Here is a 12231-nt window from a genome sequence, read left to right on the forward strand (position 1 = left end):
TTCAAGGTTTTCTCCTATGGGTGATTTCAAGCTGTGCAATCATGGTATGTCTTGGGATAGTTTTTTAATGTTTTAATGTTTATTTGTTTAGAGAGAGAGAAAGTACCGGGGTGGGGGGGGGGGTGCTCTGTCAGCAGGGTGTGCCGCTCCAACCCAAGAATCCTGAGGTTGTGACCCTAGCGGAAATTATGGGTCTGATACTTACCAGATGGAGCCACCCAGGCGCCCCTTGAATAGCTTTTATTTACAATTATGTAACCTTCTCCACATTTACCTCCTAAAAGAAACCCCATGTCCTCCTGCAGTTGCTCTCGGCAGGCAACCAATGCCCATCTCCCCACCCTCCTGCTCCCCTGCCCCCACCCCAACCCTGGATGACCACTAGTGGGCTTTCTGATTCTCTACAAGTGCCTAATCTGGGTATTTCATGTAGATGGAATCATACAACATGTACTCTTTTGTGACTGGTTTCTGCCGCTTACCACAATGTTTTCCACGTTCATCCATGCTTCAGTAAGTATATCTCATTCTTTTATTTCTGAAAATACCCCGCTGAGTGGATGCAGATTTGTTTTCCAGTTCACCAGCTGATGGACATTTGGATTGTTTCTACTGTTTGACTTCTGTAAATCATGCTGCTGTGGGCACATGTGTGTAAGTTTTCGTGAACACAGTTTCATTCCTCTCAGATCTATCCCTACAAGAGGGACTGTGGTCCATATGGTCACTCATGTTTAACACTTTGAGGAACTATACTGTTTCCCCAGGCAGATGAATCATTTAAAAAAAACTTTTTTTAAACGTTTTACTTTTCAGAGACAGAGAGAGACAGAATGCAAGCAGGGGAGGAGCAGAGACAGAGGGAGACACAGAATCCAAAACAGGCTCCTGGCTCCGAATTGTCAGCACACAACCCCATGGGGGCTTAAACCCAGAAACCATGAGATCATGACCTGATCCGAAGTCCTACCCTTAACCGACTGAGCCCCCCAGGTGCCCCCTAGGTGATCATTGTAAGTTTTTTTTAAGGGTTTTGTCTTTTTTTGAAAGTGAGTGGGGGAGGGGCAGAGAGAGAGAGAGACAGAATTCAAAGCAGAGTGGGGGAGGGGGGACCCAAACACACCAACTGTGAGATCATGACCTGACCTGAAATCAAGAGTGGGACACAACAACCTGAACCACCCAGGCGCCCCCAGATGCATCATTTCATATTCCCACCAGCAACGTGAACATTCCGCTTTCCGCACGTCCTCACCTTTTATCATCTTTTTCATTATCTCTTATTTTTTGAACATAACTGTTTTTAATATTCTTGCCTGTTTGATTCTATTTGCTCTGATCAGTGATTTTTTTTTTTTTTTTTTTTTTTTTTTTTTTACTTCTCATTATGGATTTTCTTTACCTCCTTTTTTGCAAACTTGGTAGTTTTTATTTGGCTGCTGGACACTGTAAATTGTGTGATGCTGGCAGCTGGCCATTTTTGTTTCTATAAATATTACTTTGCTCTGGCCTGCCACTTACTTGGTGATGTGCTAGCAGTCCAGCGCTACCTGCTCCCTGCCGCGAAGGCACACCGGTCTGAGCTCTCAGCGCAGGGCCCGCGGCCGCTGAGACTCCCATCCTGATGGGAGGAAACCGCCCCGGCTGTTTATTCCACGTTCCCTGAGCCAGTTCCGGGAGGGCCCGGGGGGCGGACCCCGGCCGACTGGTGGGCGGACCCCCACCTCCTGGGCAGCCCCCGGCCCTCGCCCGAAGACCGCTGCGCTTCCGGGATACGTGTTCTTCCCGACTAAGGCCAAGCATCTGGGGAGGTAGACCCAGTGCTTTCCTTCACCCCAACATAGTTTAAGCCAACTGGATGCCAAGTGTCTCCCCAGAGCCCAAACTCAAACTTGGCCCTCGGTCTCCCGCTGGACGAAAACCAGCTCAACTGCGCTGCCCGGCCCACGCCACGCCCCAGGCTCCAGCACCGCCTACGGGCATCGCGCGCAGGCGCAGAGCGCCGGCGCGCCGGCCACGCCCAGCCAAGACCGCGCCGGCGCCAAACAGCCGTCACTCCAACGGCTCGTCGGCGCCTGCCAATCAGAGTGCACGCTGACCCTCGCTTCCCGCCCACTGGCCCGGTAGCCAATCGCCTGTCCCGGTGCTCACAGCGGCGAATTCAAAGCTCACTGAGGGCTGGACGCGGAAGAGCGGGAGCGCGCCGTCGGCAGGATGGAGGTGGCGGAAGACGGGGTGCGGGGCCCCGCGCTAGAGTGAGTGTGTGCCGCCGGATGGCCGTCGGGGGCGGGCTGGGAGGACCTTGCGGGACCTCGCGTACTCCCGGCGTCCCTGGACCTCGCCGCGGGACGTGCGGGCAGGCACCCCCCTCTCCCTGCACGCACCCCGGCTGGGTCCCGGGGGCCGCTTCATCCCTGCGGACCCCGAGTCCGTGGACTTGGCCGCGGGGCGTGCAGGCAGGCATCTCCCCCCTCCCTGCACGCCACCCAGCTGGGTCCTGGAGGCCGCTCCATCCCTGAGGACCCCGCGTCCCCTAGCGGGTAACACCGTCCAGGCATCAGATGTCTGGGAGGGTCTCTTAATTTTGGTCTGGCCTGTGTCAGCGCGCACTCTTCGGGAGACTGTTCTACCCGCACCCCTGCCTGCTGGTGAGGCGGCTCGCAGAGCCTAGAGCAGGCACCCAGCTCTCTGTCCGATCCCCGCCCCCAAGTGTCCCCTGCCCGAGACCCCCTGCTGCCCATCGGAGCGTTGCCCCTTTCCTTCCCTGTCCCGTATTCCCTGATGGCCTTCAGACCTCCCACCCAGTGGTTCCTCTTCCGTGAGACCTTTTCTGCCTAAGATCCTAGCCCCTTATCCTGACTCCCCCTGCTCTGCTTGTTTTTACTCTTCCTTCCATCCCCAGACAGCACTGCAGACCTTCCTGTAGATTCTGGTTAGGGCAAGACCCAGCGTTGTTGCGCACCTGCGAATGCGTCTGTGCACACAGGTCGGCCAGGACTAGCGCCCCAGGAGTGTCCAATTTTCCCCTCTTTCTTGCCCCGGCAGGGCCCTGGGCAAGCTGGCACACGTCCTGGAGCCTACAGGCCTGCAAGAGGAGGCAGAGCTGCCGGCCCAGCTCCTGGCGGAGTTTGTGATGGTATGGGCAAGCCTGGGAGCTAGGGAAGCTCCGGGGTCCCCTCGTGGGGGTCCCCTCGTGGGGGTACTCGGCAGACGTCCCTCTTCTGCCCTCTCTCTGAACAGGACTCCCGGAAGAAAGACAAGCTGCTGTGCAGCCAGCTGCAGGTGGTAGACTTCCTGCAGAACTTCCTGGCTCGGGAGGACACTGCCCAGGGACCAGAGCCCTTGGCTTCTGAGGACGCCAGCCGTGAGCGGGAAGGGGGTTGGGGTGGAGGTGTGTCAGGCCAGCAGTTTGGCTGATGGGAGGACGGAGGCCCCAGTGTGGCAGGCAGACAGGCAGGCCAGTCTCATCTTTGTTCTTGTCTTCGGTGGCTCCTTTCAGGGCAGAAGGCAATTGCTGCCAAGGAGCAGTGGAAAGAGCTGAAGGCCACCTACCAAGAGCATGTGGAGGCCATCACCAGGGCCCTGAGCCTGGCCTTGCCCAGGATGGAGGAGGCCCAGAGGAAGCGGGCGCAGCTCCAGGAAGCCCTTGAACAGCTCAAGGCCAAGGTGGGGCCAGGAGGAGGGAGAGGAGGGCAGGCACGCTGGGGTGGACCCCTGGCCGCCTCCCAAATCCAACCAGAGAAACACTCTTCCTTCTCTGTTCCCCTTCTTTGCAGAAGCAAGCGGCCATGGAGAAGCTGAGAACAGCCCAGGAGCAGTGGCGGCTGCGCCAGGTGGGTCCAGGCCCCTCGGGGAGTGTCCCTTCTGCACCCCTGCGCGGCACTGGCCACGTCCTCTGCCCTGGAAACCTCCATTCCCTTCTCTGTGAGGCCTCCCCCCACGGGCCAGGTCCTCTTCCCACATCCTCTGCCCGGAAAACCTTCACCCCCTTCTCTGTGAGGCCTCGCTGCTCGGGCACCAGCAGGGAGTTAAATCGTAGCCTCGCCACTGACAGTGTTAGGACCTTGGGTGTCCCCTGACTTCCTGTGCTCTTTCTTTGTCTACTCCATAAGTCAGGTGGATGACGTCATCAGTATAGCAAGTGCTTAAAACAGTACTTGGCACATCACAGACTAACGTTCGCTTGTGTGCCCCCTTCCTCCGAACACTTTGCACTAGAATAGCTCGTTCTGACCCCTAGACCTCTCTAGGCCCCTGTTTCCCCTAAAGTGAGTAGAGTTCCTCTTTCCCTCTGTGGGTCTGCACCCCAAGTCGTGCCTGGGCTGGGGATTAAGAGCGTGGCTGAAGGACCTCCACACCTGCTGAGGCGTTTTTGCTCTCACTCCGGTAGGAGAAGCGTCTGCAGCAGCTGGCAGAAGCTTCTGCGGAGGTGAGGCTGCGGCAGACGGGGGCCCAGCAGGAGCTCCGGCGTCTGCATCAGGAGCTTGGAGCCCTACGGCAGCAGGCGGGGCAGGAACGGGACAGGCTACAGAGGTGAGGCTGGGAGAGTGGGCTGCACACCCCCGTGTGGCCCAGTTTTCCTCCCTCACCAGCCGCCTCTTCTCTGCAGGCACCAGACCTTCCTCCAGCTGCTGCACACCCTGCAGGGTCAGCTGCCGTGTCCCGAGGCCGAGACGGAGCCCCCACGGAAGCTGGACCCTGCTGAGGATGAGCCCCAGCAGCGGAACGCCGGGGATGCCGTGGGGAGAGACGGGGCTGGGCCGTCCGAGGTGAGTGAGAGGTGGGCCGGGGGCAGGGAGGTGGACAGAGGAGCTGGGAGCCAGGCCTGACCCATCACCCGCACCGTGTGTCCCCAAGGCTGACGGCCCACCACCTGCTGTGGACGCAGGCTCGCCTTGCCTCCCTGAGGGGCAGCGCCACGGGAAAGGAAGCTAGAGCTGCACGGCGTCCCTGGACTGCAGGTATGGAGGGAGGGGCGGCCTCAGTCCACCTCCTCTCTGTGTCTGAGCTGTTGTCCCTTGGGGGCTGGAAGTGGGAAGGAGCAAGGATTCATCTGTGGCTGAAGCCTGGCACCTTGCTCTGTGCCCAGCCTGCCCTGGGCAAACCCCTGTCTGTCTTCTCACCGTCCCCCGCCCCCATCCTTGTTGCGGGATGCTCGGGGCTCTGGAGTGCAGCCTGGTTTCTGACCGGGACCTGGGTGGGGTGGGCTCCCGAGCCTGGAGCTCTGTCTGTTCCCCCTTTCGTGTCCATGGTCACATGTCGGTGGGCAGAGCCACACGTGGAGCTAGCAGTACAGCAGGTGCCGGGACCAGTGTGGACAGAGAGCGAGTGGGTGGGGAGGGGCCTGGCTCGCAGCCCTGACGCTGCTTGTCCAAATCCACGGGAATCCAGCTCGCCGAGCGTATTCACTGGAGGAGGATGCTTCGTGCGAGGCGGTTGGATGTGGCGCAGTGACGGAAGTGGTGATGGCGTCCCTGCCTCAGGCTGGCCCCTTGCTGCGAGCCGGGGTCCGGCAGCCGCGGTCTGGCTAGGCCGCGCACACCTGCCCGCACAGTGTGGTCCGCACAGAACGACCGGGATGAAGAGCAGCCCTGAGAGCCGAGAGAAGCCCTGTGTCTGCCTGAGCTCCTACTTCTGTCCGTATTTGCGTGTGTGTTTCCGTGTTCACTGTCTCCGTTGCTCTTGAGTGTGTGGCTGGTGTGGGGACACTGGGGGCACTGCTCTCTGGGGGACAGCGCGTCCCTGTCGGGAGTGTGAGGACTGCCGTGTGAGAGACACCAGCGACCACCCCAGCGGAAGACCCGTCGTCCATGTGAGGACGGGACCTTCCTGAGTGAGCGGGACCCGGGACCCCAGCGGCTCTGGGAAGAGCCTCGGGGCTGTGTTTTCAGACGCCTTCCGGCACGTGGAGATGGATGGAGGTCTTTGAGTCCTGCTCTTGGCTCTACTTCTCTGAGGGCCCGAGTTCCCTAGTGTTCTTTCAGATGTGTTGGCCCCGTTGTTTAGGTGTGAGATAGGTCTGATCTCAGAGGTGTTTGAACACCCCCTCAGGGCTGAGTGAGGGGTCAGGATTGAGGACGCTTCTCAGTCTACCATGTGTGAGGGAGCAGGCTTCTAGCTCCCAGGTGCCCAGTCCCACTCACCCCTCTTCTTGCTGGGGGGGCTCCCTCCCCCGCCTTCTGCCTTATCTCTGTGGCCTTGTGGGCCCTGGGATTTCTACACGGGAGAGCAGGCACATCGGCCCTGGGGAGGAGAGCTGCTAAGGGGCTCTGGGGTGTGGTTGGGATGCTGTGGGGTTGCCCGGTGCCTGCGCGCTGGTGGCTGATGGAGCCCGCAGGGACAGGAAGACACAGTCCCCGGAGCCCCCCAGGCCGCTCCCAGTCCAGTCAGGGAAGAGCTGGGTGGACGAGCAGTGATTACACGAGCACACCCGAACTTCTGGCAAGCAGGCTTCCCTCCCTGAGTGGGGGCGGAGCCAGTGCGCACGTGAGACCTAGGGGAGGGCGGGCTGGTGTTGCACCGGCCGGTGTGGCTGCAGGACTGACCAGCTGGGGGACCGGGGCTTTATTCGCGAGATGAGCAGGGTCTCGGCTGTAGAGGTGCTCTGTGCTCCTGGTCCCCTACGGACCATCCTGGGACCCTGGTCTCATACACGCACTTGGGCCTGTGGGCCTGCTGCCTGCTGGGGACTTGCTCTCTTTTCCACCTGCTGGAGGGACGGAGGCCAGTCCCCGAACCGCTGGTCTGGACGCCATTGCGCTGTCCTAACCGAAGTCTCCATGGTAACTAACATGGAACATCGGCTCAGTCCAGCACCAGAGAAACTCTTCTGGTTAAGAATAGTGTTTTCCTGGGGCGCCTGGGTGGTGCAGTCAGTTAAGCGTCCGACTTCAGCCAGGTCACGATCTCGCGGTCCGTGAGTTCGAGCCCCGCGTCAGGCTCTGGGCTGATGGCTCAGAGCCTGGAGCCTGTTTCCGATTCTGTGTCTCCCTCTCTCTCTGCCCCTCCCCCGTTCATGCTCTGTCTCTCTCTGTCCCAAAAATAAATAAACGCTGAAAAAAAAAAAAAAAATTAAAAAAAAAAAAAGAATAGTGTTTTCCTTTTAAACGTGATATTCTTCTGTGGCGAAACACTGCTTTGCCTTTTCTTTGCTAGCTTTGATTTCCCGCTTCCCAGCTACTGTTACGTGTTTCTAGGAATTTCTCATTTCTCAAGCATATTGGTGTACCGTCATAGTATATTTTTTATTCTTTCAGTGTGTGCACACTGTTGCAGGGTGGCCTCGTGTGTATTCCTGATATTCTTGTGCCGTATCTGATGTTCCCTTTGATCTGTCTTCAGCTGTACATTCATTTTCACATATTTAAAGATTCAGAATTGCCTTTTGTGACCAGCTCTTGTTTGTGTCTGCTCTGGTTCATTGGCCCGTAGGCCTGGCTTGGCCATTTCCTACCTTCTGTTTCTAGGTGGAGAAGATGTACTTGTTTTGTGAACTTTTAATTTTTATCAGATAATAAACTTGTGTCTCTGGTTCTTTGTTTTCTCAAATAAAAGGTAAGGCTACACATTTCTTGTGGCCTTCTCTAAATATGTTCACATTCAGTTCATAGAATTTTCTGTTTCCCATTATTTGATTCGTGAGTTTCTTAGAAAAGTACTTTTGCAGTTTTCTCTGCATGGGAGGATAATCTTTCTAAGTCTCCTCTAATTTGGTCAGAGAATGTCATCTATATAAGAAATCTTTGGAAGGTGGTGAGGGATGCGGGTAGAGCCAGGAACGTGGTCTCTTGTCTTTTTTTGGGCTTCGCAGGGGTTTGAAAGGACATCTGTTTTGGAATTGTCCCCTGTGGTGGTTTCTATGTGTCTGTCACATTTTGCTTGTTATTTTTTCAGTTTCTGTCTCCCGGATACCAAATTTTTTGTTTCCTGAATGTCACCTCCTGAGAGGTGTGTTCAGGTCTGCGAGTATGATCTCCTTATGATTCTGGTAGATTCTGCTTCCCCTCCCCTGCGCCTACTGTGTTAGGGCACAAGTTTACACGTGGGTCTTCCTCTGAGCCGGGCTGTACCACTGTTGACGGGCGAGTGTCTCTTAGCCTTGCGATCTGCCTGCGTGGGTACCAAGAAAACTGCAGCTCCCTGTGTACCTTTGCCTCGTCTGCCTCTCTGACAGCCTTGTGAGTTTCAACTTCTCTTCATCCTTGTGTCGTGTTGTGTTTTTAGAGAGCGAGCGAACGAGAGCAGGGGAGAGGCAGACAGAGAGAATCCCAAGCAGTCTCCGAGCTGTGAGCACAGAGCCTGATTTGGGCTCGATCCCATAAACTAGGAGATCATGACCTGAGGCCGAAATCAGGAGTCAGACGCTCAAACATCTGAGCCACCCAGGTGCCCCCACTTTTTATTTTTATTGCTTTTATACCACATTAAAGAATGATTTTTTAAAAGCCAGTTTCATAATTTTTCTATCTTTGGTTTTGTTTATTTTTTTATCATTTTGTTTTTATTCCTTTTATCTTTTTTCTTCTGAAGGTTGTCAGTGGTTGTTACCCCAGTTTAGCTTTTGAGTTAATAACGTCTAAAGTTAAGTGTAAGAGTCTCGATCTTGAACAAGAAAGGAAGCTTGGCACCACTGATGGGTCAGCACACTTGACTAGTAAGATGTTTCCGTCTGGTTCATTACTTCCAGCCTGTTCTCTCCTCACAAAGTGGACTGACTCTTCTCTACATTTTCTGGTCATGTTTACTCATTCACTTTGGTTTTCTGCCTGCCTGATTTTATATGTCAGAGCTTTCACATGGGGTGATTTCCCATCTGAAATACATGTGTCGGACTTTCTTTTAGTTATAGGGTCGGTAGGCTGTGCAACACTTCACTGTTTCTTACTGTGAAATGCTTTTATTCTGTTCTCATTCTGGAAAGAGGTTTTCATTGCGTAGAGAATGCTTAGGGCACAAGGGCTTTCGTTTAGAACATGACTCTAGCTTTCACTGTTGCTGATGGGAAGTCAGCTGGCCGCTGAAAGTTCTTCCTGTACATCTGGTTCGTTCATTCGTTTGTTCATTCGTTCATTCACAATGCTTGTGGTTTGTTGGGCTTTCTAAATCTGAAATCGCCAGTCTTTTCAACAGTTTAGGAGTATTTTCAGTATCTTCTGTATAAGCTTCTTCCACACGAGTTAGACATCAATTAGATTTTCTAACTTTGTTCTTCATGTTATATAAACGTTCTTCCATATTTATAGTTACTTTTTTCTCTCTAGGATGCATTTTCTTTGTTTAAATCTCTTTTGTTAACTATGTTACTTACCTATTGGATAATCGTTAATTTCATTTTTTGTCATTAATTTTTAAGCAGCTCTGTTAGACCCCAGTCTACGTTATTTGGAGTTTTTGTGTTATTCTGGCCTACAGTTTGAGCCGATCCTTTCTGACCCTCATACAACATGTTCCGGTCTTTCCCCGGCGTTGGAAGAGTGCGTAGTTTGCATCTTTGCGGGCCTGCCTAGGTCCTCACCTTCCTCGTGTGCTCCTTGTTTCTTTGTGTGGTTTATGTAGTTTTACTCCCAAGTGTCCATTTTTATTGAACGTCGCTGTTGGGAATACTTTGTGGCTGCTCACAGGGGGAGAGGGTGGGTGTGTTTTCTTTGAGTAGCTCGTGGACGCGCTGATGTTCCTTGGTGTCTCTCCTACTTCTCATTCTTGCTGGTTGAAGACTCTCTTTTTCATTCATATTTCTCAAAGACTTTTTTCTATTTTCTCTTTCAAAAGCACAAGCTTTTGGCTGTATTTTAGTATTGCTTTAATGTTCTTTCATTATCCTCCTTTCCAAGGTGCCACCCTACAATTCTTTATTGAATTCTATTTTTATGTGACTGTTTCCACCAGGAAGATAATTCTTGTCAACACTTGGATGGTTTCAGCAAAGTTAATCCCTTGCATTCTATCTTTACAATTTTAAAATTTGTAAAGCCGAGATTTCACTTTGGATATTCTACCCTACTGTGAAAAGAAAGCTATTCTAAAATAGAATAATATAAAATATGATATGTGTTAAATAATAACAAATTACATAATAATTAAAGAAAGCTATTCTGGCCATTCTGGTTAATACACGCCATTCCTCTCTTACAGAATTTATGCAACTTTTTGTATTGTAATTTTTATGGGTCTTCTTTGAGGCAATTATGCGTAAGTTTTAAAATACAGAGGATGAGGGGGCGCCTGGGTGGCTTAGTTAAGCATGCGACTTCGGCCCAGGTCATGATCTTGTGGTCCGAGCCCCATGCTGGCCTCTGTGCTGATGGCTTGGAGCCTGGAGCCTGCTTTGGATTCTGTGTCCTCCCCTATCTGTACCCTTCCCCCACTCGTGCTCTGTCTTCCTCTGTCTCTCAAAAAATAAATGTTAAAAGAAATAAATACAGAGGGTGAGGGGCCCCTGGGTGGCTCAGTCGGTTAAGCATCCGACTTCAGGTCATTGTCTTACAGTTTGTGAGATCGAGCCCCGTGTGGGGCTCTGTGCTGACAGCTTAGAGCCTGGAGCCTACTTCAAGTTCTGTGTCTCTCCCTCTCACTCTGCCCTTCCCCTGCTCACACTCTGTCTCTGTCTCTCTCTCAAATAAACATTAAAAAAAAATTTTTTTTTAATACAGAGATGAAATAAATTAATTTCATCATTATTCCTAACCCAGTCTTTAAATGCCCCTTTTGCTACTTTGAGCACTGGGCTCTGAGGAATTTAGTGTTTGGGCCTTGATAAACTTGGCTTTTGAAATTTGGGATAACCTAGGCATTAGATCTCAGTCTCAGGAATCCATATCTTTTAGTTTGTTTTCAGGACTTATCAAACAGTTTTTTGAGGGCATGTACATTCTTTTATTTATGTTGTTAAATTGAATTTACATAACTGTTGACATAGTTAGGAAAATCTTCACAGAGCTCTCAGTATACCAGATTAGGTGTCGGATGCCTGTTCCCATGTACCTATAACTTCTAAACTGTCGGATGGACTCCAGCAGACCCACCTGTGTGGACATGCGTGATTTAGTTCATCGTGCATTTCTTCGTTGTCACGCCCTAGTGAGGAGTTGATAATTACTTAAATGGATTGATTACTATACACCTAAAATAGCATTTCGAAATAGGAAAAAGAAGGAGTAAATCCAGAACTATAGGAGATTGTCGCGTATAAACATTATAAAAGAACTAAACCATAAAAAATCTATATGTGTATACGTAATCTGGTACGGAAGTGTTCTATTTACACATACTATAAAAAATCACAGGAGAAGCTAATGTGAGTTGGAGTAATCAAAGTGAGGTTTGTCTTAGGAAAGAATGAGTTTAAAATAGCCTCATGATTCTCAGTGTTATGAAATTACGTTGCAAAAACTTCAGGTCTGATCTTACAAACCAATCATAAACAGTGAGCATGTTTCATTAATGAAAATACTAGCTTAAAAAGGAGGTATATAAATTCTCAAGTTTTCCATATAACTTAGCAGTGGACAAGAAGTCACGTTTTGCATGTCTTCGAGGGAAAACACTCCGGGCACAGAGGCCAGTCCACCATCTCCGTGTTTGTAAGGTCTGGATTACCTGGGCCAGATGTTTTAGAGTTAAAAGAGGGATTAAGGTAATCCATTTAGTGAAGTTTAACGTTATCTCCGGTTGTTTCACTTGGTCACCATGAAGTCAGGACTGTGTGGGAAAGACACGCAGATTTCGTGCTTAGACTGCTCTTGATGGCGACCCGGATGCTGATCCTTGTTCCGGTGTGCCTTTTTCAACACGCGAAGGAGGGGTGTGTTCAGAGTACGTAATACTTGTCACATAAACACGTGGACACGTACACATCCACGCCTAAAACAGGTGGAGAACACGCAGATCAGATGGGGGAAGTGGTTTCAGGCTCCTTTTCTCAGACACAGGTCCTGTCATTCACACTGGCTCTGATTCCTCTGTTCAGGAGTATGCGTAACTTTTGTCCACAAATGAACTCGCACCAGTGCCCTCGTGATTTAAAAGGACTTAAGAAATGCTCATTGCATTATATTCAGGGAAGATTTCTCAAAGAGCTGCCTGTTGAACTCAATTTCAAACAAATGCAATTATCCAGAGGCAGATTTCATCACTTATTGAATGTCAGCTGTGTGCTCAACATAACTTTTGAGAATTAAAAGAAAAAAAAAGGAAGATGATAAAGACAATCTGAGTTTACATTTGGAGACAGGA

General features: G+C 51.5%; 1 protein-coding gene across 5 annotated transcripts in view; it reads left to right on the forward strand.

The window, feature by feature from the left end:
* The first annotated feature begins 2143 nt into the window (after nt 1-2143).
* Nucleotides 2144-12231, forward strand: part of ZWINT (ZW10 interacting kinetochore protein) — a 33454-nt gene continuing 23366 nt past the window's right edge. For 3 of the 5 annotated variants that reach the window (XM_045437147.1, XM_045437151.1, XM_045437150.1), the window contains exons 1-8: nt 2144-2255; nt 3046-3136; nt 3241-3364; nt 3500-3666; nt 3777-3833; nt 4391-4533; nt 4610-4769; nt 4858-4961. In XM_045437147.1, the coding sequence (XP_045293103.1) occupies nt 2215-2255; nt 3046-3136; nt 3241-3364; nt 3500-3666; nt 3777-3833; nt 4391-4533; nt 4610-4769; nt 4858-4935 (861 nt within the window). In that variant the 5' untranslated portion in view covers nt 2144-2214 and the 3' untranslated portion in view covers nt 4936-4961. Of the gene's footprint in view, nt 2256-3045; nt 3137-3240; nt 3365-3499; nt 3667-3776; nt 3834-4390; nt 4534-4609; nt 4770-4857; nt 4962-5391; nt 6847-8223; nt 10116-12231 lie in introns of those variants that run through there. The other 2 variants (XM_045437149.1, XM_045437148.1) reach the window with 2 other exon arrangements.

Source organism: Leopardus geoffroyi, chromosome D2, assembly GCF_018350155.1.
Source record: "Leopardus geoffroyi isolate Oge1 chromosome D2, O.geoffroyi_Oge1_pat1.0, whole genome shotgun sequence".
Classification (NCBI taxonomy): domain Eukaryota; kingdom Metazoa; phylum Chordata; class Mammalia; order Carnivora; family Felidae; genus Leopardus; species Leopardus geoffroyi.